This window comes from Lampetra fluviatilis, chromosome 29 (genome assembly GCF_964198595.1).
Source record: "Lampetra fluviatilis chromosome 29, kcLamFluv1.1, whole genome shotgun sequence".
NCBI lineage: Eukaryota > Metazoa > Chordata > Hyperoartia > Petromyzontiformes > Petromyzontidae > Lampetra > Lampetra fluviatilis.
The window spans coordinates 6,350,102-6,375,759 of NC_136303.1; the positions used below are offsets into that span (position 1 = coordinate 6,350,102).

The 25,658-nt window shown below is 44.1% G+C and overlaps 1 protein-coding gene across 7 annotated transcripts in view; it reads right to left on the reverse strand.

Annotated features, from left to right (window-relative positions):
- CEP164 (centrosomal protein 164) overlaps positions 1–19,678 on the reverse strand; it is a 38,724-nt gene extending 19,046 nt beyond the window's left edge. For 3 of the 7 annotated variants that reach the window (XM_078870046.1, XM_078870045.1, XM_078870043.1), the window contains exons 1-22: positions 19,386–19,650; positions 16,218–16,341; positions 15,566–15,677; positions 14,899–15,127; positions 14,305–14,556; positions 14,108–14,182; positions 13,411–13,482; positions 12,543–12,629; positions 12,317–12,406; positions 11,780–11,869; positions 11,136–11,224; positions 9,653–9,796; positions 7,825–8,169; positions 6,110–6,241; positions 5,674–5,803; positions 5,418–5,495; positions 4,820–4,939; positions 4,340–4,462; positions 4,054–4,197; positions 2,175–2,258; positions 1,145–1,213; positions 166–356 (exon numbers count right to left, since the gene is read on the reverse strand). In XM_078870046.1, the coding sequence (XP_078726172.1) occupies positions 166–356; positions 1,145–1,213; positions 2,175–2,258; positions 4,054–4,197; positions 4,340–4,462; positions 4,820–4,939; positions 5,418–5,495; positions 5,674–5,803; positions 6,110–6,241; positions 7,825–8,169; positions 9,653–9,796; positions 11,136–11,224; positions 11,780–11,869; positions 12,317–12,406; positions 12,543–12,629; positions 13,411–13,482; positions 14,108–14,182; positions 14,305–14,556; positions 14,899–15,127; positions 15,566–15,677; positions 16,218–16,287 (2,726 nt within the window). In that variant the 5' untranslated portion in view covers positions 16,288–16,341; positions 19,386–19,650. Of the gene's footprint in view, positions 1–165; positions 357–1,144; positions 1,214–2,174; positions 2,259–4,053; positions 4,198–4,339; positions 4,463–4,819; positions 4,940–5,417; positions 5,496–5,673; positions 5,804–6,109; positions 6,242–7,824; positions 8,170–9,652; positions 9,797–11,135; positions 11,225–11,779; positions 11,870–12,316; positions 12,407–12,542; positions 12,630–13,410; positions 13,483–14,107; positions 14,183–14,304; positions 14,557–14,898; positions 15,128–15,565; positions 15,678–16,217; positions 16,342–19,385 lie in introns of those variants that run through there. The other 4 variants (XM_078870044.1, XM_078870047.1, XM_078870048.1 and 1 more) reach the window with 4 other exon arrangements.
- Positions 19,679–25,658: the final 5,980 nt, after the last annotated feature.

Consider the following 25,658-nt stretch of genomic DNA (forward strand, 5'->3'; position numbering starts at 1 on the left):
CTTTAGAAATACAATTTAATCCACTTTAAAAAAAAAACACAAAAACATTTAATGGCATATTTAATTACTTTCATTGTCACAGCTTATAGGAAATAACATCTACAAAAGAAGGGTTAGAAAAATGTATACAAATACTTCTGTCAATTGGTGCGGTGCGGCACGAACCCAAGTTTATTTTTCAGCCGGACGCCCTCGCCCTTCAAGGCATCCAACTCGGCCGCCAGTTTAGCCTTCTGCTTCTCCATCTCTTGCAGATCTCGCCGAGCGGCGTGCGTCGACGCCTCAAGGGTCTTCTCCTCCTTCTGCAGGGCCTCCACAACCCGGGCCATGCGCTCCTGAAGCTCCCCGTTTTTGGCCTGGGTCACAGCATCGCCTGCCGTTAGGCCTCGGCATATACGCACACAACTGCGTCTGAACGCCGCTTGGGAGCGGCAGAAGAAAAGTTGTTAATGTTTTATGAATTTGTGAGGTAAAACTAGAAAGGTTCTGTAGTCAATGACTTGCGTTCTATAAAAGCTCACATCAAAGACCAGTATGCCTTCAGTGCTTTAGTTGTATTTGTCAAACTTTGCTTGAGATGGCAACATCAAAGGGAACATTAAAAATTTATATTTTCTAAAGATGAACATAACATTCACAGAGCTTGATTTGAAGCTTTCATGACTGCAGGAATCCATACACTTTGGTTTTTTCGGTAAAGTCACGTAGGTAGAAAATAAAATAAATCACGACGTTTCGATCGCAACACAGGACGACCGCTTGTGTTGCGATCTAAACGTCGTGATTTATTTTATTTTATACCTACGTGACTTTACTGAAAGAACCAAAGAGTACTCACAGAGCCGTCACGAAATGTGTTACCACTGCATGTCGTTAGCATACCTTTTGTAAAAAAAACATAGCCTCGCCATCCAAATTTACATTCAGGGAGTTAAATATGAATTACTATGCACTTTCTTGTCTTTTTGCATGAGAAACAGGTTTCTTCATATAAACTGTGAACTGGTTTCCGAAACTTGACACTGGGACAGCGATGCCATGATCACTTAAAATCGTTCATCAAAGCCTCAACTGTAAAAATGTTTTCAATAATCAAATAAATAATCCATCAACAGTGATTGTAACGATGTAAATAAGAGGGTACTTGTATCTCCTTCTCATATGCATCTTGCTCTTCTTTCCTCAGCTGCGTCTGTTTCCTTTCAACCTCCACCTGTCAACATCCCAACAAACGGTCGATCATCAGTCTTCATAATTTATGGACAACATTTGCATTCCAACACTCTCTTCGAAGATCAAGCGCTCACTAAATTGATCCTCACAATTACATGTATTTAAAAGCTTAGACATATAACGCCGCAATGGCAAATAGCTTGATAACCTTGTGATGTATCTGTATCCCAAACCTGGTGTACTACTATTTCAACTAACTGCTGACAATCAAAGTGCCACATTGAACAGATTTACTACCATAATGAGCCAAGAATGTCCGTGTTTCCCGCGCGTGACGTCACTCCACGTCGGCCAGCCCCCCTCATTAATAATCATGAACAGATGACGTCTTCCACACGGAGCCCCCGCCATATTAAAAATCATGAGCGGGTGACGTCACTACACATGTAGCACCCCCCTATTAATAATCATGAGCAGGTGACGTCACTCCACATCGAACAGCCCCCCTCATTAATAATCATGAAGAGGTGATGTCTTCCAAATGGACACCCCCCTCCATTAATAATAATTAGCGGGTGACGTCACTCCACATGGGGGGGGGGCGAGGCGCCTCCTTCCCCCTCCTCGACGTCAACTTACAACCCTCACTACAAAGGCAGAACCCTCACGTCACATGATCTCCGTAACGCTGTTGCGACATAGAAGTAAACGGACGTCATGATGAACAAGGGATTATAACCTTTAAATTAAATAAGTCTGTGTCACCGCGGCCTTACAAATTGCACACGAATTGATGCAATGAATATCACATCGCGGTCTGCTTTTCGCTTGCAAGTTTCAGATTTACTGAAATACACCCGTCCTTGGACGGGCAAAAGGCTAATTTATTAGAATTAAATTACCCCCTTGCGTACTGCATAATAATAATGATAACTGAAGTAGCACTTTAGGCAATTTCTAGAGAGAAAAAAACTTGACAATGGACATTTTCTATTTCCAACCTCATTCTGCAGCTGCAACTTCTTTGCAGAAAGGTCAAGAATGTTCAGCTGTAAACACTCATGTTCTTCCTTCCAGTCTCTCTCCTGCAAGCACAGATAGAACACCATTTTAAAATCTTAAAAAAATAATGATTAGCTTGAACAAATTAAACTTTCACTGATAGCGGTTCATTGATAAGTTCATAACTGTGATTAAATCTTTTTTTAAATGTGCTTGTCCATTACATTTCCAATAGTGTGCCGATTAGCACGGTTGGCTACGTACAATGCGAAATAAGTTCAACATACATAGTGGCAATAAACACATTCCTGCAGAGGGAGCTGGTAGAAACGTTGGGTTGCTTGGTAAATGGCCAGGGTCAACGGCGGCGTGGTGTATTCCGCAAATATGGCCGACTGTGAGGGCGGGCACAAGCCGGCGTGAATAGATTAACGTTGAGTTTTATAAGGGCACCACGGAGTGACCAGCAGCTCCCCACCCAGCCCCACTTCTCCAACCCACCACCCAGCCCCACCCTCCCCTCCCCAACCAGCCCCACCCCCCACCCAGCCCCTCCCCACCCTCCCCAACCAGCCCCTCCCCACCCTCCCCTCTCCACCCAGCCCCTCCCATTTTTGGATGCACGATGGGCGGACACAATAATCCCCTGTGGGCTGGTGTAACCAAGAGTTTCCTACCAGTATAATCTGTAATCCTATAATACTTTCTGTGCAAAGCAGGGTAGCAATGTATAAAGTTGAATTAAATATGTGATATCTGTGTATAAACGTGACCAGGACTGGAGTCGATGCACACAAAGGAAGTTCAGATGTTCCTCGTTATATATGGAGTGAGGAGTAAAGAGAACAAAAAGAGAGGGAGGGAAGTGGGAGAGGAGGTGATAGTAAGAGGGAAAATATTAACGGGAGTGACTGGGCTCAGTCACATAAATGGGAGACAGTCAAGTGGTGAATCAATAAAGGGGGACCAATTCCTCATGGACCCCATTTACAATCCTTGAGACAGAACTTGCTGCTGCGAGATGTTAACTACCTCGCCTGGTATACACGAGGTCGTGGGTTCGATCCTAACCCTGACACCACGTTTTCTCCTTGGTCGAGTGAATTTTTTTACAGGTCCTCTGCTTTTTCCCTCCACATTTAAAAACGTATGTTGGAAGTATTTGGTTGCCATACATTTCCAGATGAGCTACCATTTGTGGCCAGGTCGCTTTTGAAAAAGAGCTAGATAGCTCAGTGGCCCTTACCGTATAAAGTAAAAAAAAAAGTTTCAGTTTAGTTTTTTAACACAACAGACGAACTCACTTTGTCTGTTGTATCCTCAAAAAAGAAATCTTGTAACTCAATTTTTACACACTTCCCAATGCGCTATCGACTGCAAACTTCGTATAGGTATGTCATATTGATGACACCACGATATTCTATCATAAAAAATCCAAAACATATATTTTAAAACTTTTTACACGCTTTTATTTAACTTACTGTATGTGTTGTTGTATCCAAAAATCTTGTAACTCAATTTCAACCGTATTCCCAATGTCGTATGGACTGCAAACTTCGTATAGCTATGTCATACTGATGACAATACTATATTCTATCATTAAACATTAAAACAATATATTTTTAAACTATCTTTTTAACGGCTCTAATTCTCCAAGCTCAACTGACGTTGCCTGTAAATCACCAGGGTCCCTTACGTCACGGCAAGCCTCGGGGAGCCACGCCCAGGGGCGGGGGATGTGGAAGGAGGGGAGGGGCGATGGGGGAAGGGGGCAGGGGGAGAGGCAGCTCGGACAGTACATTTCATTAAAGCGTGTTTTAAAAAAAAGTATTTTTTTATATTTTATAAGTTCTACTGTGGTTCTACTAAAACACCAACCCGCTCTGCGTTGGCAAGGGTCAGCTGCTCCAGTCTCCTCTCCTGGTCTCGTCTCATCTCTGATAGCTCCTCCCCGTGTCGCTCCTGAAGCCTCTCTCGCTCCTCCTTCCAGCTGTCCATCAGCGAACTACGTAGATTACTTTCCTGTCGTGGTTTAAAAATGTTAAATTCACCAAAAACAACTCGGTTTAATTCAAGGGAAGCATATCGACTTTTATTGCCTTCACAATATATTTTACAACAGGCTTAGATGTGCACTGGCAGTCGTGTAGTGAATGTATCTCACCTCCTGCATGTGATCCTCCCGGATTTTGTGCAGACTTTTCGTGTGGTCAGCCTTCATCTCATCAAGCTTCTGCACATGCTCCCTTTCCACATCAGTCCTTCGCTCTCTCATCAGTTCACTGAGCTGATTAACAAAAAAAATTCTTATCACACGACAGTTGATATTTGAAATGAATGAAGGCATGCATCCGGTAGAGTTTTGAACGTTGTACCAGCTTGACTTAAAGCTTTCGTGACTGCAGGAATTCATATTCTTTGGGTACTTTGGTAAAGTCACGTAGATAGGTTCAAAATGATTAATAATAAACAAAAATGCACGACGTTTCGATCGCAACGTCTTTGTTTTTTGTTTATTTTTAATAATTTTAACCCTATCTACGTGACTTTGCCGAAAGACCCAAAGAATAAAGTTGTACCAGCTGTTCGTCGTTATGAAGTTCAAGCAAGAGTAACGCAGTAAATGGAAACGAATGAACAGTACCTGTTTTTCATAATCATCCACCTGCTGCTGTCGAAGTTGTGCCTTTTTAAGTCTCTCTGTAACATCGTCTTTTTCCAACATTTGAGTTTCCTCCAGCTCTTTCTTTAAATGATCAATATCCTATACAAATAAAATAAATTGTCAAATCAATGCGAACTCAGTTAAAGGAGAGAATGACCATCAAGTTCCCACATTTCCCACCAAGTACAAACTTGACAACTCTGAGCAAACATGGCACATTTCAATTTTAAATCAACAGTGGTTAGTTAAGGAGTCATGAGGATGTACAGATATGCTCCGTTTCATCTGGAACATTTGAAATTATAAAAAGCGAAATAACTGGACATTACAGAATTTAGATCCCATTAAAACTGTTCCAATTTAGTTCATGCTTTTCATCATGCAGTTTTTATAAAAAAATATTATTTTACTTAAATAAATCAATTAAATATGTACATTTTTAACAGAAGTTGAAAAGTAAATCCAGTTCCATGGATTACAATGTATTCAGGTTGGGATAATCCTTGAAATACTTCATGCTGGAACCAGCATATAAAAGTTTTCAAGTGTGTAGATTCAAGGTTACATTATTACAAACCTTTCCATGCCTCTCTTGGACTGCAGACTTCAACTCGTCCAACTCATGCAAATGGGTTTCTTTTAGTTTTTCCAATACCTGCAATAAAATAAGAAAACATGAATATCTCACTAATTGTGCTTCGTGTGTCCCTACTCCGATCTACATAATCAGCAGATTTAGAGGCATATGGGTATAAGTATATTTTTAGGACATTGCAAATGATGCTTTGGCACAAGCTCTGCGTATGAAGTCGGTTCGTCGAAGACCTCCTCACCTGCTGCTTCTCAGCTTCAAGCTCCTCGCGCAGTGCTTTCAAAGCACCTTCCTTGTCTACTTCAAGCCGATCTCTTTCCATCGAAAGAAATAGCTCATTCTGCTCCTGCAAGGTCTTTTCTTTCTGTAGCCTGCATAGTAACACACGAACATTGCTAAGCATTTCCACCGTTATTTCACTCACCCCATCTGCTTTCAGCATGAACTGCTTTTGAGATTAATTCTCATACCGTTTTTTTATTATTGATATTTAACCACAAATTATTAAATATACCAGTAATAAAATGGTAAGAGTTTACCAAATTAGAAGCGGGTCCAATCCACAACCATTCTTTCTCTGGCATGCCAGATGAAATGGAGATTATTGCTAATGATAGGCAACCTGGAAATACTGTGGTACATTTGTAATAAATAATGTGATCCCAGTTTCTCCTCACTTTAATTTCCGCTCCTCCTCCTCAGTCTCCTGCCGGAGGGATTCTCGAACGCGCACGAGCGTCTGCGCATATTCCTCCTTCAGGCGAGCCTCTTCTCTTTGCAGCTCATCCCGATGCTGCTCCTCCACAGTCCTACAGGAAATCCACCAATGGCTGATTGCAACTTCCATGTGCTTCGTTTTGGGTTGTTTCTTTACAGCCCTTTGTCAGTCTCTCGCCATACCAAGTCCATCATGGGGGGTTGTTTGATCATACTTCACCAGACTGATCAGTGCGGGTTGGTGATGGTGGAAGCCCAGGATCAGTTCAGATATCACTCATCGCTGACGTTAGCCGTGACTGATTCATTGCACAATGGAAAACCACTGTGCCACTGCTCAACCCTGTGATTAATTTATTCAGTACAATTTATACATGACATCCACTAAAACTTAACATGAAGGCAAACATTGGTAGTTAAAATATGATATGCAGGTATGATCCTGCTTAGGACTCGTTTGGGAGACTATCTGGGAAATCTTCTTAGGTTTTTTCGGTAAAGTCACGTAGAAAGTAAAATAAAATAAAAACAAAAATCACGACGTTTCGGAGGCAACACAAGTCTCCGTCATCAGGTGGGACCGTCACAGCCAGATTAGCTGTATCAAGTGAGGCAATGATTCAAGATGTAATCCCTTAAAAGCGAGTTGAGGGGGGAGGGAGAGGGAGGGGGGAGCTCATCAGACTATGGTAGCCAATGAAAGGAACGTATCGGGAGGGAGGGGGGGGCGAGGCCAAAGGGTGGGCGATGGACGTGGAAGCGCTTGTGCGCAAGCGGCCAATTACTGCACACGCCAACACAATGGAGCGATTGTGCGCAAGCGGCCAGCCACTGCACCCGCCAACACAATGGGCAGAGAGGAGGAGGGGAGGTCTAATACACATGATATCTGGGAAATACCAAGTGTTATGGAGTTAGGTAACAACATTGATTGAAACAAACTGTGAATGTTATTCTCTCGTATTCACTGAGGAATAAAACCGACCAAACAATTAAATGTAGGACCCCTCCTGAAAACAAATTCGTGAGACTTGGTCAGCCTGTCTTTGATAAGTAAACGTAATTATTGTAAATGTGTCCTCGATGACCATATAATCCGGTATGCACCAAATCCTGTCAGATCTCGAAAGCTAAGCATGGTTGACCCTGAACAGCGCTGTGATGCATAACAGGTGCTGTAAGCTATAGAGCTACATTGTGGGATGAGGGCGGTGCAGCCATATTCATCGTTATACTGTCCTTGTATATTTCCACGTCTATGTTCCCCACCTTCACCAATCTGTATTGATCAGCGTGGTGATGTATGGTCACAAGCCCTCCCGCGATGATATGTGTGAAGACCCTCAGCCAGCAGTGGGTTGACACGAAAGGGCTGTACATGCGCATTCTGACTTTATTAAGACCATTATAAACTTAAATTTCGATTTAAAGCTTTCGTGACTGGTTCTTTCGGTGACTGGTTCTTTTGGTAAAGTCACGTAGAAGGGAAATAAGAGACAGACCTGTTCTTCACCTGAGGACGGCTGCTTGCGATGTGGCCGAAACGTCGTGAGAATTGTATTTTATTAGGTTTTATTTTTATTATTTCCCTTCTACGTGACTTTACCGAAAGAACCAAGAAGACATTATAAACTTGTCAGCTTTCCCGATCGAGCCTATAAATGTCGCAACCAACCTCTTAGTCTTCTTCAGCTCCTCCTCAAGCTGCTTTGCCGTGTCGGTTTCTTCTTGCCGAAGTTTGTTCCTGAGCTTCCGGAGGCGCTCTTCCTTCTCTTCTTGCAGCTTCTCCTCCTGCTCAGTCAACTCCTTCTCCAGCTGCTTCTTCAGCTCCTCCAGTGCATCATCGTTGTCCTTCTGCAGCTGCTTCTCTTGGCCTTCTCGTTCATTTCGAGGTTTATTTTTCAAGCAATCCGACACTCTTCCCTCGCTGTCATGCCCATCTTTCAAGGGATTCTCGACAACCATGAGCGGCACGCTTGAACTGCTTGCCTCCAATCCAAACTTGCCTGATGAAAGTGGTCTGTGAATAGATACATCAACTTTCATTTATTTTGTATGCAAGGCAACAAACAATTGAATTTTAACTTGAGGCTAACTTTAACGAATACAATTTCAAGACTTTCAAAAATGTACAAGTTACACGATGGAAGCACCAGATATAAAAGCAAAAATTAACACAAAACCATATTATTTAACCATATCATTGTAAATAAATACATAAATATTCAATCGCACAAAAAGGGAGTATTGGTAATTCCTAGAATGGCAAATGCTAACCATGATTTTGTTAAAGAGGAGCATCTCCAGAACACAAATATGTATGACAGCAAGTTCACTGTAGTAGCCTGTCACGAGTAAAATCTATTTAAATAAGGGTACCTCAGTGTTGTTTGATCGACAACATTTTGGGATATATTTTTTTATATTAAATATGCATGTAACATGGCAATAAATCGGAAGTGAGTCTATAAAACAGACATAATATGCGCTAACCTCTCTGCCCATGATGGATTATGCCGATGGAGCACATTGGAAGCATTTGCCATGCCAGGTATTACCGACAAACCCCAGACTCATGAGCTAATAGCCAACATAACTCTCCTCCATATGCTTAATGCACTCCTGCACTAGATGCTTAGGGAAAGCCACACGCATAATAAACTAGGTAAGACAGCTCACACACAGTAAAGTCCATTGCGCATGCATGATAGCTACAACACGTGTCGTAAATCATTACACCTTATGCGTGCGTTCATATATCAATTACATGTCATTTTGTTAGCGACTATCAGACACAAAGCAGCAATATTTTAAATACAGAAAAGCATAAACGTGACTATAAGCAATAACAAGGGGCCATTGTGTTCCTTATTTTTGTGTGTGATTTTTCTCTCCCCAAAGACGTTTAAGACAAATGTTTAGCGATTTCAATATGAAGCAATGTTTGCATCATCAGGATATTAATAATACAATGTATAAAAAATACCGAGGTAGTTTACAGTATTCAAAGTTGTAAGTTTAAAGCAAGGTGCATTCTTAACATTTTAATTATTAAAATGTGCTACCTGGAAATGAAATGAGCCTTTAATGCAAGTAATTAATTTAATCAAATGTGATTATTATTTGATAACTGTTTAGTTATGTTGATATAATTTTGCGTGTTAATTATCAGAATTTATTTTACAAAAGGACATGATAAATCACAAAAAGCTATTAGTTTTAAGATAAAAAAACAAAGAAAATGTTACAAGCAATTGTATGCAATTCTTATACGTGACTTTACCGAAAGAACCAAGAATATGAATCCCTGCAGTCACGAAAGCTTTAAATCAAAAGTATATAACTTATTATTTTTGGAGGAACAGACTAAGGTGGGTTTGTGAATAATGCACAAATAATGATCTACAGCGCACCAGCTACTAAGCATCGCACAGCTGAGAATGGCACTGCCGATAAACTTCTGCACACAACAACAGAAGCATAACATGCAAAGCTTTTCTTACTCGTCAGCCTCTGAGTTGGATACTTTTAAAGAATGTTCACTATGGACACTGTCTTCAGGAGCCTCATCTATGAGGCTCTGTGTCACATTTGCATCTCCGCTGGCTGCAAGAGAAACTTTTGCCTCCTCTGACAAAGCTTCATGACTTCAGTGTCGGCATTGAGAAAACAAAATTACAATCATTTGAACCTCTAAAAACTTAACAACAAATTGCCAAGCTAGGAGGTAGTCATGCACACCAAATGACTAAATATACATTATACTGGTAGGAACCTCCTGGTTACACCAGCCCACAGGGGATTATTGTGTCCGTCCGTCGTGCATCCAAAAATGGGAGGGGTGGGGCTGGGTGGAGAGGGGAGGGTGAAGAGGGGCTAGGTGGGGAGGGAGGGGCTGGGTGGAAAGGGGCTGGGTGGGGAGGGTGGGGCTGGGTGGGGAGGGGCTAGGTGGGGAGGGGAAGGTGGGGGGTGGGAGGGGTGGGGCTGGGTGGGGAGGGGCTGGTCACCCCGTGGTGCCCTTATAAAACTCAACGTTTAACCTACTCACGCCGGCTTGTGCCCGCCCTCACAGTCGGGCATATTTGTGGAATACACCACGCCGCCGTTGACCCTGGCCATTGACCGAGCAACCCAACGTTCCTACCAGCTGCCTCCGCAGGAATGTGTTAACACTCGAATGCTTTGTTGTTACCCAGGAAAGCTTCCCTGAGTCTCAAGACTCCTTCTCAGGAGGGTCCTGCATTGGAATGGTTGGCCAATACCATCATTGAGCATTTGTAAGGAAACCAAAGCATAAGTAGTCCCCGAGTTACGGAAGACCAGACTTACGGAAATCCGACTTTATGGAAATGAACACATAAATAATGTAAAATAATATCTATTCTGTAAGCGTAAATGTTTGCATTCGTTACGTAAGCGCAAACAGTGCAGCACGGTGAGGTTGCTGATGAATACTGCAGAGCGAGGCGTAAGGCGGGCAACATATAGTATTCCACAAGGTGGTAGAGTACTGTATAGCACTTTGAATCACGCTATTACACTGTTACCATGAGTATACTGTACTAGCCACATCGTCTCGTAACTTTTAGTGTAATATTACCCTTAATGGCATTGCAATAATGAACATTTATCTCCCAGCCACCTCACATCTGAGCAGGTAAGAGCGTTTTCAATACATGAGCGAACCACCAACCTTTAACTCACGCGCAACCACAACTGCCAAATATGCACAGACTTCTCTTGACAATACTAACCCATTGTGCTAGTAATGAGCCAAACAAAAATAAAGATTTGGCCACAATACTGTTAGACAGTAATATGCTACAATGAAACATTCTATTGAGCTTTCTAAATCTGCAGACACATTAAACAGAGTAACCAATTTAATTGACAAATATATTCATATTATATCTGCAAACCAACAATTGCCAGAAACAAGTGTGACATCAATTAGACACAAAGACACATGGCGCATATTTAAATTACCTTTTAGTGGTCTCATCTGTCTTCCCTTTGTCTTTGTTTGTTTTGTTGTCCACATCATCATGCACAGGAAACACGGGAGGGTCTGCGTGCTGCACATTGCAAAAATGTTGAAAAGCAATAATCAGCTATCGTTCGTACACAATAACACTGTTGCAGAGTGCCAACACCAGGACAAAGTTTTCAGTCACGTTTGGTAAACCAAACAACTCGAGCATCTTTGTAAATTGAAATAAATTATGACACGTTATCCATTAATTCGCACGTCGATACATTTTAGGTCAACTTAACAAAGCTAACCCATGGACACAACAATAGAAGCATAGCATGCAAAGCTCTTCTTAAGCATCAGCCAGTGTTGTAGATCAGTATTCGTGAACTATTCATAACCCCATCTTGGTCTGTTCCTCCAAAAATGGTCATTAACCCATGCTAGGATATTTGAAAACATTTGCGTTGGTGAGAAAACCCTTAATTTAAATCTCTGTATCTTACACGTTCTGCAATTTGGTTCAAGCAAAAAAACAGTTGGCATTCTTCAATCAACAAAGACAACGAACTTAGCTTGATGAAGTGGATAACATACATAGCCAGATGTATTCATCAATAAAAGCAAGCAGTCCATGCGCACCCAATAATTTACCCACCTCTGACTTTTGATTATCAAGCAGCGGTGGTAAGTCATCAATGTCCATTACGTTAAAACGACTTGAAAATTTATTTGGAAGAGCAGACACCTAAATTGAATGAAAAGCACATTATTACTTTACACATTTAGTGTTTACATCATCTAAAGCAGAAGGAAAATATCACACGTTACGGTCAAGGCAATTGTTTTTTTTAAAGCATAACAAATACTATTTGATGAATTGCGTAACATAAACAATTTTCAATGTATCATGAAACAAAAACTATTCATGCTGCCAATAAAACACCTTTTTAGGTTTTTTCGGTAAAGTCACGTAGAAAGTAAAATAAAAAACAAAAATCACGACAAGTGCCTCACTTGATACAGCTAATCTGGCTGTGACGGTCCCACCTGATGACGGAGACTTGTGTTGCCTCCGAAACGTCGTGATTTTTGTTTTTATTTTATTTTACTTTCTACGTGACTTTACCGAAAAAACCTAAGAAGATGATTCCTTGCAGTCACGAAAGCTTCAAATCTAGAATAAAACACCTACCTCTGTTTTTTTATTATCAAGCTGTGGTGGAAAATTATCAAAGCCCATTAAGTTAAAACGACTTGACATTTTGCTTGGAAGAGCAGACAGCTGAAATAAATAAAAGAAACTCATGTGATTAAGTTAATCATTTACAGTTTTTATAATCACATCTGATATGCAGTAATGCAATAATACATGAGGGTAAAAGTGGTGCAGGAATAATGGTAATATTTTATATGCCCACAGCAGGATCTTTATCGAGTGTAGCACCATCTTCATCAGTGTCTTCTGTAACCTGCAGCTCTCTGATGTTTTCACTGGCTTCAGATTCCTGGAAGAAGCAGTGAAATATATCACAGTGCCCAATGACCCATGTACAGTGTTTAGCTACAAAACAATAATCACAACACAATCACACCCAAAAAAGGAGCACAACATCGTGTTAACTCTATCATGCTCATAAAATACAAAACAACGTGCATTTATAAGTTGTCGAGATACAATCTGAGCTCTAGATACCGTAAATAAACAATGTGTATATTTATGTTATACAGAGAGGCAGTCAGTAATAGGCAGAGGAATAAAAGTAAGTTATTGAGTCCCCCCCCCCTCTTCCCCCCACACCCTCTACTCCTTACTTAAGTTCTTCTTCCCCTACCTTCTCCTCTCCACATAAGTACATACAGTATACCCCCCTCGCGGCCCCCCACTCGGTGGTGCAGTGGGCCAAATCTCCTCCCTCCTCGAAGTTCTGGAGCACAGAGTTTGGCACTTGTGTCCGCGGACTTTCTAAACCCTCTCCCCTACGTCGCGGTTCGTGCTCTGTATCGGGCTCCTACTGAAAAAATAAAAACAAATTTAAAGGAAGGTATTCACCATGGATTTGAACAGCACGGATGCCTGGGGGACGTTTACTACACTAATGGCTGGGGGAAGGGAGTTCTAGACTATGGGGGCAACAGAAGAGGATGAACGTCTTCTGACTAAGTAGAGGGTGGCATTTATAGAAAGCCTTGGTTGCTGAGGTAGAGAGCACATGGGAGACAGAGGCAAGTGAAATGAGATGGAAGAAATAAAAACTGTTCACGTATTACCTACCTATGACTACTTACCTCATATTGAAAATCGTCTTCATCAATGTCCAAGTGTAGATGTTTCAGAAATTCTGCTGCGCACAGAGGGCTCTACACAAGAGGAAACAGCATCACACGTATTTATTTTTGACGATGGAAGAAATACATAACCTAGACTAACGTTTAATATATCTATAAAATAAGTAATATTTAAAAATACTTTTTTTAAACACGCTTTAATGAAATGTACCGTACAAGTAATGGCAGAACTCCACGACTCCAGGAAGTGTCCCCGAGGCTTGCCATAACGTAAGGGACCATGGTGATTTACAGCCAGCGTTAGATGAGCGTGGACAATTAGACCCAAGCCGAAACATAACATATAAAAATGAATGTTTAAAAATACTTTTTTTATGGAATATAGTATTGTCTTCAGTATGACATAAGTATACCAAGTTTGCAGTCGATACCACATTGGGAAGTGGGTTAAAATTGAGTTACAATATTTGAGGATACGACAACAACAGACAGAGTGAGTTAAATAAAAGCATGTAATAAAAAAAGAAAGGTGTTCTATGTTCCCAGACAAGAGGATAAAGAGGCACCAGCCCTCTGGCAGGCATCTGAATTGATGCCAAACCTGCAAGTTTTACTGGAAAAGTAAAGCTTAGCGTGTAACCTGAATTTGTGAAGCTGTTCTGTATCACATGGGTATGTGATAGAGCGTAGCACACACCTCATCATTTTCAACGTCATCACCAATACCAGCCTCACCGCCAAAAGTATTCTCCTTTTTTTTGCCTCCACCAACCTTCACAAAAAACGTACACGCACTTTGTACGAGTCACTTCAAAATGACAAAATGTAATGTAAAATGTAGGCTTTAACAATTTGCTCTTGCAACAACAGCAACAAAGGCTGTTTGACACTCACCCGACCGCGATCGACATTCTTCTTGGGCCCCTTCAAGAAGCCAAGGCTGTCCATTGAGCTGCTGGGTGATACCCCAAGGTTGTCCAAAGACTCCACAGGGCCGCGTATGGGGGCTAGGTTCCCAGACAGAGGCTGAAGAGGCGCCAGACCTCTGGCAGGCATCTGAATTGGAGCCAGGCCTAGGAGAGGCTTCTGAACTGGTGCCAAGCTTCCCAGCGGTGCCTGCACCGGGTTGAGGCCTCCAGTTGTTTTCTGATTTATATAAAAAAGCACAATTCGAGTTCCAATGTCATCAAAACATAAAGGCATTTTCAAACACGTTGCATTCAGGATAATATGTGAAAATCAGACATTCCTGTTCAACTTTTATTATTCTGTTGCTAGATGCATGCCACTATCCGTCAACGGACAGTAAATATATCAATACAAAGTATGTGGACTGTTATCCTACGCGTGTTCAATAGCGATTTGAACAATGCTGAAATTAAAGTTCTGAAAATTAACAAACATTTCAAAGGGTGCACAACTGCACTCTTTGCCATGCATCTAATAGCTACATATTTACTTTAACGAAATGCTTTTAAAACCACTTACCAGTGCAGGCTGTTCCCCTTTCTTGTCTTTATTATTATCTTTCTTCTTCTCTTTGGTCTTTTTCTTCTTCTTTTTATCCTTCTGGTCCTGTGCTTTCACTGTCCCTTGCTTAGCCAGGCGCTCCCTCTCCTTTTCCACCATTTGCCGGTAATATTCGTCACATGGGTGGTCCCAGCTGGACATGCCCGTGGAGAAGTTGAAGTAATAGATGTCTCCATTCACGTCCTGGCTGTTAACGAAATACATTATTACCTCATACACATATATGTGTAGCAATGTTTTCGTACCTTTTAGATTTAAAGCTTTCGTGACTGCAGGGATTCATCTTCTTGGTTGTTTCGGTAAAGTCACGTAGAAGGGAAATAATAAAATAATAAAAATAAAACATAAAATAAAATTCTCACGACGTTTCGGCCACAACGGCTGCTTGCGTTGGCTGCTTGCGTTGTGGCCGAAACGTCGTGAGAATTTTATTTTATTATGTTTTATTTTTATTATTTTATTATTTCCCTTCTACGTGACTTTACCGAAAGAACCAAGAAGAGGGTTTTCGTACCTGTTGTAACTAATCAATCACAACACATTACTTCAAGCCAAACCTGTGATAGATCAGACCAGAATGATGACAGCATCAGGCATGCAAATATGGCATTTGATTTGATCTTACCAGGGCTTCCACTCTTTTGGGAGAGGTGTAAAAATGCCTTCCCGTGCCAGCCACATTAACTCTGGCTCCTTCTCTGGGTCAATGCCAATCTCCATGGCATAATCCATTATCTCTGTAAAACACAAGCATCTCAATTGATGTAAAAAAAATGTCTTTAATCTTGACTAGTTGCCCAATATAATTATATAATTCTATGCTCTGGTGTCTTTTTTTAGATTGAAATATAAAAAAAAAATTAGCTTCTAATACAAAGGGGGTTTAATTAAACGTTATATTTGCAAACATTAGCGAAACAACATACAGTAAAACTTTGGATTGCGAGTAACTTGGTCTGCAAATGTTTTGCAAGACGGGCAAAATTTTTTAATAAATATTAATTTGATAAACGAGCGAGGTCCTGCAATACGAGTAGTACGTATACGCTTTGTCTGCCGAGTGCTACGTGATCACAACCGATATACGAGTGCTTTGGATTACAAACACGTTTCCGGAACGAATTATGTTCGCAATCCAAGGTTTTACTGTATTGTTGTTCATTAGGTACCTACAGAATATTTACATTTAAAGAAAAACCAGGGCATTCACTTTACAACTACGGTAATGTTGCTTTTGACGTGAAGTTTGTTCGTAAGCCTGTCTTCTTCTGCCTTACCCAGTTCTGAAGGGATGAAATTGTCGTCAACATTTTCTTCCAAAATGAGCTGCTCCCCGGTGACTTCCATTTCGCACTCTCTCGACAGTGACGACGGTGCCAAAAATCAACTTCGGAATTCCCACTGCACAAAAGTAGAAGTTGCCTATTGGTAAAGTACAGTCAAACTCTCTACTGATTGCCAGGGACCTACTTTCTGTACTTCAACACTGGCACTTACAGGTGGATTCCTCAAAAAGGCTCCGTTTGTACGCAGGATCACAGAGATGTGCTCTCAGCACAACGAGCGATAAAGATTTGACTTCATAGGACACCCAAATGCCTGAGCATCGCAAAGTACCTTACATCTCATCTCAACCATTCCATGACTCTGTGGCAGCCGAGCCAAGGTGACCCCCCAGTGGCAATCATCCCAATGCAACACAAGGTGTAAGAAGGCTGGCGTCACATTTTTTAACTGCATATGTAGATCTCATACTAAACAATCACGGATGCAGCTCATGCGTTAGTGGATGGGTCAGTTCCTCCTCATGAATTTTCCCATCGAGTTCAATAAGATGGCAGAATTCTGATCCAGGCAGATTGCTTCTGATTTGTCACACATACGAATTACATACATCGTCAGCAATGTTGCCTTCAGCTTAACACGTAGGCTTTCGCGACCAAGATCATTCTAATACAGGTTTTTTTGGATTACATCGCATAAATATAAATGTGTCGTTAAACCCGCCAACACCGGACACAGCCAATTAGTGAAGTTTTGTCACCTAAACAGAACACACCAATTCGTTATTAGTACAGCACACTGGTGTGTTGGACAGCAAACCCGCAGCATTTACAATTCGAGTACGACGTTTCGCCAGTAATTCCAGCCAGCACCATCAGGCGGACAGCCAGATTTGTGGAGAAATCCTCCTCCTGTTTCGTTCCTTAAACACATTCCTGCAGAGGGAGCTGGTAGAAACGTTGGGTTGCTCGGTCAATGGCGGCGTGGTGTATTCTGCAAATATGCCCGACTGTGAGGGCGGGCACAAGCCGGCGTGAGTAGATTAAACGTTGAGTTTTATAAGGGCACCACGGGGTGACCAGCCCCTCCCCACTCAGCCCCACCCTCCCCTCCCCACTCAGCCCCACCCTCCCCTCCCCACCCAGCCCCTCCCCACCCTCCCCACCCAGCCCCACCCCTCCCCACCCTCCCCACCCAGCCCCACCCATTTTTGGATGCACGACGGACGGACACAATAATCCCCTGTGGGCTGGTGTAACCAGGAGGTTCCTACCAGTAAAATAGTGTGTACACAAAGACAAAGAATCCCTTATAGCCTGAACAGACAGGCTCCAGTGCTGTTGGCGGGCATCTATAAACGCTGCTGTGGCACACGAGGTAGGTGGCCTGCACACCACGCCCAGACGCCTTCATCTCCCCCAGTGCTGATATTTACACACCACAAACAGGTAGGACTGAGTCAACCTAGGCGAGGCCCATTACCGGTTTAGAGATATGTGCAATGTTGGCTGCGGGCAGGAAATCGAACTCGGGTCGCTAGGTTCGCAGCAGAGTGCGCTAACCACTGCACCTACACTCCCCCATCACACGTGTGTAACGCAGCCACTGAAAGATATACACTGCCACTTTGACACATTCTTCAGCAGTTCCTCATCCAGCAGTGGAGTGGCAGGAGGGCCGTGGTGCGTGTACAGCTGATGATGCCGCGTCTCATCCAGCAGTGGAGTGGCAGAAGGGCCGTGGTGCGTGTACAGCTGTTGCTGCAGCGTCTCATCCAGCAGTAGAGTGGCAGAAGGGCCGTGGTGCGTGTACAGCTGTTGATGCGGTGTCTCATTCAGCAGTGGAGTGGCACAAGGGCCGTGGTGCGTGTACAGCTGTTGATGCAGTGTCTCATTCAGCAGTAGAGTGGCACAAGGGCCGTGGTGGGTGTACAGCTGTTGATGCGGTCTCATCCAGCAGTGGAGTGGCAGAAGGGCCGTGGTGCGTGTACAGCTGTTGATGCAGTGTCTCATTCAGCAATAGAGTGGCACAAGGGCCGTGGTGGGTGTACAGCTGTTGCTGCAGCGTCTCATCCAGCAGTGGAGTGGCAGCAGGGCCGTGGTGCGTGTACAGCTGTTGCTGCAGCGTCTCATCCAGCAGTGGAGTGGTAGCAGGGCCGTGGTGCGTGTACAGCTGTTGCTGCAGTGTCTCATCCAGCAGTGGAGTGGCACAAGGGCCGTGGTGCGTGTACAGCTGTTGCTGCAGTGTCTCATCCAGCAGTGGAGTGGCACAAGGGCCGTGGTGCGTGTACAGCTGTTGATGCCGCGTCTCATCCAGCAGTGGAGTGGCACAAGGGTCGTGGTGCGTATACAGCTGTTGCTGCAGCGTCTCATCCAGCAGTGGAGTGGCAGAAGGGCCGTGGTGCGTGTACAGCTGTTGATGCAACGTCTCATCCAGCAGTGGAGTTGACAGAAGGGCCGTGGTGCGTGTACAGCTGTTGCTGCAGCGTCTCATCCAGCAGTGGAGTGGCAGCAGGGCCGTGGTGCGTGTACAGCTGTTGATGTGGTGTCTCATCCAGCAGTGGAGTGGCAGCAGGGCCGTGGTGCGTGTACAGCTGTTGATGTGGTGTCTCATCCAGCAGTGGAGTGGCAGCAGGGCCGTGGTGCGTGTACAGCTGTTGCTGGAGCGTCTCATCCAGCAGTGGAGTTGACAGAAGGGCCGTGGTGCGTGTACAGCTGTTGATGTGGCGTCTCATCCAGCAGTGGAGTTGACAGCCTCCGAGTGAGTGGAGGCGAACGCGTTCCCGTGACGACCGCCAAGCGGCGTCCCCCTTTTCCCCACGTCCCCTCCACAACAGCAAAAACAACAACCACAACAACAACCACAACAACCACCACAACAACAGCAACAACAGCAGCAACAACCACAACAACAACAGCAGCAACAACAACCACAACAGCCACCACAACAACAGCAACAACAGCAGCAACAACCACAACAACAGCAGCAACAACAACCACAACAGCCACCACAACAACAGCAACAACAGCAGCAACAACCACAACAACAGCAGCAACAACAACAACCATAACAACAGCAGCAACAACAACCACAACAACCACAACAACCACCACCACCACAACCACCACAACACAAACCGGCACCACCTCCTCTGCTCTTACCTCTCTGCGCCTCAGGCGACGCGACCAGCGTCAGTCGCGCGATTTCAACAACGAGCGGCCGCCAACACGATTTTTCTTGCTCATAACAACAACGACAACAGCAGCAGCTGCAATAAAACAAATAACAACTAATGACCCATTAACCCGGGCTGTGGTGGTGGTGTCTGTGGTGTTAGTGGTGATTGTTGTTAACGCGAACTTCGTGCCCACCAGAGTTTGTCCCCGCGTCGTTCTCGGCTTCCCGCGCGCGGGCGCCGTCAGCGCGGGGAGAGCGCACGCGGATGACGTCAGCTGCTCGGAACACCACGTGGGGGTGGTGGTGATGATGGTGGTGGTGGTGGTTGTGGTGATGATGGAGGTGGTGATGGAGGTGGTGATGGAGGTGGTGATGGTGATGATGGGGGTGATGATGGGGGTGATGACGGGGGTGGTGGTGATGATGGTGGTGGTGATGCTGGTGATGATGGTGGTCGTGATGATAGAGGTGATGATGGTGGTGGTGATGGTGGTGGTGATGATGGAGGTGATGATGGTGGTGGTGATGATGGAGGTGGTGGTGATGATGGTGGTGGTGGTGATGATGGTGGTGGTGGTGATGATGGTGGTGGTGTTGATGACGATGATGGTGGTGATGATGGTGGTGGTGATGACGGTGGTGGTGGTTGTGGTGGTGGTGATAATGGTAGTGGTGGTGGTGATGACGGTGGTGGTGGTGATGATGGTGGTGGTGATGCTGGTGATGATGGTGGTCGTGATGATAGAGGTGATGATGGTGGTGGTGATGGTGGTGGTGATGATGGAGGTGATGATGGTGGTGGTGATGATGGAGGTGGTGGTGGTGGTGATGATGGTGGTGATGATGGTGGTGGTGTTGATGACGATGATGGTGGTGATGATGGTGGTGGTGATGACGGTGGTGGTGGTTATGGTGGTGGTGGTTGTGGTGGTGGTGATAATGGTAGTGGTGGTGGTGATGACGGTTGTGGTGGTGATGACGGTGGTGTTGGTGGTGATGATGACGGTGGTGGTGACGGTGGTGATGATGGTGGTGATGGAGGTTGTGGTGATGGTGTTGATGACAGTGATGGTGCTATCAGTGATGATGGTGGTTGCCGATGGTACAGGAGGATGTGAAGCTGAGTGGACTTGCAGACGACGGCATACCGTGTCAACCCCTATACGGTTTATTACCCCGCATTCTTGTACAGGGAAATTGAGCTTTCAGATCCATACGGCGTACAGCCGTTTCAATATACGGGCAAATTTTTGTACATGTATTTGTTTGTGTTTGTCCCTTGTGATGGGACTTGTGTAGGATGAGATTTATAAGGGCCACGGGGTAAACAATAAGATCTGAATTGATAAGGGGTTTGACATGTATGCGACTGATAAACCAGCAAGATCGGCTTCTGCAGAGGAGGAGGCTCATGAAGGACGCTGCCGCTACTGGGCAGTTGGAGGGCGGATCAGCGACGCTCACAACAACGAGCGGAGCGCCGGGCGGATAAAATGCAGCAAGTTGGCACAGTAGGGGGTACAGATTGTGGTGCATCTATCGGTCATCTCAATCAGCCGACCCCGTGGTAAATGCTGGGTTTGTCCCGAGACCTGTCAGTGAGCCTTCGACACTTCACGTGGCCTCAAAGTGCACCTAGCTTGGCACAGGCGCCAAGGTGACGTCACCGTCACAGTGGCGGGTATTGATGATGGTGCTCACCCCAGTGACGATTAATCTGAACTCTGCCCTGGGCCTCCCCTTAGGTCGACTCAGCCGTAAATATGTACTGGGCTGTACCCGCCACAATGGAGACAAAGGCGGCCGGGCCTGGTGCTGGCCACCCACGTGTACCATGCCGGCCTCTTAGCACTTGGCCCCAACAGTCTGTTAAGGCTATACGGGGGGTCTTTGTCTTTGGTGGTGCACACTGCAACTTGTCCTGGGCCTCCCCTATTAACGCAAGTCATCAGATCGTTGCCATTACTACGATAATAAGCCAAGAATGTGTCCCGCGTGTGACGTCACTCCACATGAGGCCCCCCCCGCGTGACGTCACTCCACATGAGGCCCCCCGCGTGACGTCACTCCACATGAGGCCCACCCACTCTTCATTTATGTTCATGAGTGGATTGGATTTTTTAACTAACGCAGAGAAAGGTCAAGCTGAAATAAATAATTTATTACGCAAAGTCGCTTCAAATATGACGTTTCTTTACAGAAAGTGACGGTAAAAAATAAATATATGCAGCACAGTGCTACATCTGTACGTGACGATTTTTACACTCCCGCAGAGGGTCGAGCGGAAATAAATATTTGTACGTAAATTCGATTAAAATTTGACGTTTCTTTATTGAAAAAGTTAATCAAATAAATAATTCTACGCAGCAACAAAGTGTTTTGGCGTCTTTATTTTATCAGCACTTTAAACAAGGCAAGTCTAATTTTTGCATCTAAATTCTAAAATATATAAATTTCCCCGCGAATTTCAAGATATTGTATCGAATTCTAATTGAAATACAACCCCAGCGAGCGAAAGCAGAAGAAATAAAGTATCAGAGCACTGATTTTGAACTAAATGAAGGTGAGTTAAATACAGTGCTACAGTGACATGAAGTGTGTTTTATGACGTAGTTTTGTGCAACAATCACTGCCATTAATACAATACAACAGTGAAATGCAGTTAAGTGTTTGATTACATCGTTTTGTGCAAGAATCACTGCCATTAATACAGTGCTACAGTGAACTGCAGTGCAGTGTTTTATGACATACTTTCGTGCAAGATTCACTGCCATTAAATTTACACAAGATACAATAACACTGGTCAACAAAAAAAACACATTTTTCTGGCCTGGACATTTGCAGCTGTTTTAGACTAATTTCAGGGTGCTGATTCCAAATCTGATCTCAGATTTGCTCTATCACATCTCATTTTTATGCTATCGGCATACCCCATTTTCATTGATTTTTACCCGAAATTAACTCTGTCACTTATGATTGCAAGTTGTTGCGAGTCAGTGACTGCTTTAGTGTTAAAATATAGGATAGTGTGTTTATAATATCATTTTATGTAGATATCCACATTTATTTAATATTTTTCTTCTGCAGTTTTTATTGAAAATGCAATATTTGATATCTCAAAAACCTGATGTGATCGACAAAAACTGATGCCAGATTTGTAATCAGCACCCCAAAATTACCTTAAAACCTTTGGAATACCTTATGCCAGAAAAAGTGTGTTGACCAGTGCAATGTTCTGCTCAATGTTTTTGTCCTAGGACGGGCAAAGATGCTAGTAATATTAATAATAGTGCAGAACCATGAGTTTAAACACAACACACATGCAGAAAAAATGTTTACAAAAAGCAATCAGCCTTTGTGTTTTTTTTCTAATCCTGCCTAAATTGCATACTGTGGTCCTTGTGTCTTAGGTCAATCTTATTGTTGTCGTATGGCTGATGTAGATGCAGAGCAACGACTAGAATTTCACATTCAAGTGGTCAAGCCAAATAACCACGTCAGTAGCAGCGGAGTGTCAGCGCTGTCACATCTCCTTTGTATTTGTGGATCGGGCATTGCGACGTTATATGTTGTATGGTCTGTTCTGGATGACCACAGTAGCACACGACTGGAGAGTTTTTTTATTTTACATTTATGCATCAGGTATCCGCATCTACTGCCGTGGTTTGTGCAGATGCGATTTAGGGTGAACCATGAGCTTCGTGTAAGATCAAAACACAGGGCTCTCCTGTGTTGGGTCATTCACAAGGTGTTCGTTTGCAAATTATTTTGAACTCCAGCTCCCCAAGGTCAATCACCATCTATTACTCTATTGCTGCTCTAATAGGACTTTTGGTGGTGGTTATTGCGAAGCAGCCAGCTTTAGCCATACGGCCCTGGCCACCTCCACTACCAGTAACCAGCCCAATCGCGTGTGGGAGGGAAGGGGGCAGGGCCTAAAGAGAAGGGGCGGGGTTTAAACAAGAAGTGGGCAGGTCCTAAAAAGGAAAGGCGCAGAGGAAAAGGCTGGGGACTAATCAGGAAGGGTCGGGTCCAAAGAGTAAGTGACATGCCCACAGAGGTTGAAATTCCTCGTTGATTTAAGATAACACAAGCCATATATTCAAATACGTGTGTAGTGTTGAACACGGAGGCACACACTTGACTTGGAGGCAACACGTTTATTACACAGCCCCAACAGGGCTAACTACATAAACGTCCACACTCTACACCCTAACAGGGTAACTACATAACCAGGTCAGTAACGCTGACCCACGATGCCGAGCGGAAACCGAAGATCGGAGAGACGTGGCGCCGAGGGTTGATTGCAGAGAACAACCAAGAATAATCTCGGGACTGCCCCTTTATGCTCCTGAGCGTGGCCTCGCTCCGCCCTCGACCACGCCCCCTTCGAGACCTTTCCCGAAGGATCTCGACCGAGCGTCACGTGTCCCTCAAGCCCCCCTCGGGCCCCTCTCACTACCCTGTCCCGGTCACGTGCCCTCCTGGGTTCTCCCAGTGTACCATGCCCTGACTTGCCCTCTCAGGCCGTCACCAGGACGATGCCCAAGAGGGCCCGTTCGCATGCCGCACTCACTCTGGCCCCAGAGAGATGTTCCCGACGCACAGTAGCACTCTTATGACTGTGCCTGGCGCTAATACCATAGTGACACCCTTAACGTCACCACACGTGTTGCAGGCGACATACCTTTAGTGCCGCAGATGCAGTCCAAGGCCAAATAGTTAAATACATTTGACGGACTGACAGCAGCGGGGAGACCCAGAGAAACCAACTGTTGACCGGTTTTGTCATTCGTAGGACTCGCTGCTGCAACGTCTGTTTCTGGGGACCATATATGTCGTGACGGTGGATCACACGCATCTTTTCAAACTCCCATCCCATGAGCGTCGAAGTGGTGCCATACCCTGGCTCGACAGGGTAAGGTACAGCAAATGTGGACTCCATATGTTCCATCCATGAAAGTATTTCCCTCTCGCATGCGTGAGGTTTCTCCGGGTCTTCCGACAACGCCTGAGTACAGAGAACTGCAGAGCTTGGTGGGGAAATTGGCACCAGTTCACTGCATGTCTTGCAAGGCCGTATTCAAATATGTTCAAAATGTCCCCCCCAATATATTGCTATAAAATAGATTTCTGTTTATATGATTGTGGTTATGGTTGTACTTTATGAATCCCTAATCTCTGCCATTACATACAATGAAACAAGAAAAGGTAATACAATACATTATTAGACATTATTGTAAAAAATATTTTTAAAAAGTCAATCCCATGTGTTAATGAATTCTTTTTTTATTTTAGGCAGGAAATTCGTTTTAAAATTTCGATTTTTTTTTTCTGGGGGGGGACCCCCAGGAAGATTTGGTCCCCCCCAAGGCTACGGCCTTGATGTCTTGTTTTTGTTTCCTCTCGCCTGAGTCATTCTCTCTCCTCAAGAGTGAACAAACACACTGTGCGTGTTACAAGTTGCTATTATCTCCGGTCACTATCGAAATAAATTTGAGTAAATGTGGCCGAATGACAGGCAGCAGTGAGGCAGACAACCGTTAGGCGGCTGTTAGGACTCGTTAGCACATTATAGTCACGAATGATCACTGCTGCTAAGTATGCTTTTGGAAACTGAAGGTGGAATTGATTACTATCCGCCAAGCAAAAGGGCCCCAAATAGTAGAAGTGGGGACTCCACATATACGGTTGTCAGAGGCAGATTTTGCGGCAGTCAAGAGCATCAGACTACAGGACTATACTGACGAGTCAAGGCGACATTACAGCCTTGAACGGATGTTGAACATTTTTACACTTCCAGAAGCTAAAAAAACCCACCGGCAAACTTTTAGATGTGAATTACTGTATTTTAACCTGCATATCGGTTGAAACTGTATACTAAATATTACAATTCATAAAAAGATTGCTTTATGAATGCACGTCTCGTGTATTGGGCGCCCTCTTGCGGCATCGCTGTTTTGTGGCCAATCACAAACTCGCTCCCTTCCCCAACGACTGCCTCTGAAAATTAACGTTTTGGGTAACGGCCCTCCTCCAGGGCAAATTAACTAGCGAACTTGTATTCCCTGCTAGACTACTCAATTTATCAACCTTTTAAGGATTGATGCCTATCAACATATTCCAGTAAGCATGTTTATGCAAAGGCACCTCTCAGGTGAAAACTTGATCGAGGGGAAAGGCCAAAAGGCAGAAAATCAAAGACGCTGCTTGAAAACGTACAATGAACCTCAAGATAAGGATAGTTTGTGCCTAGG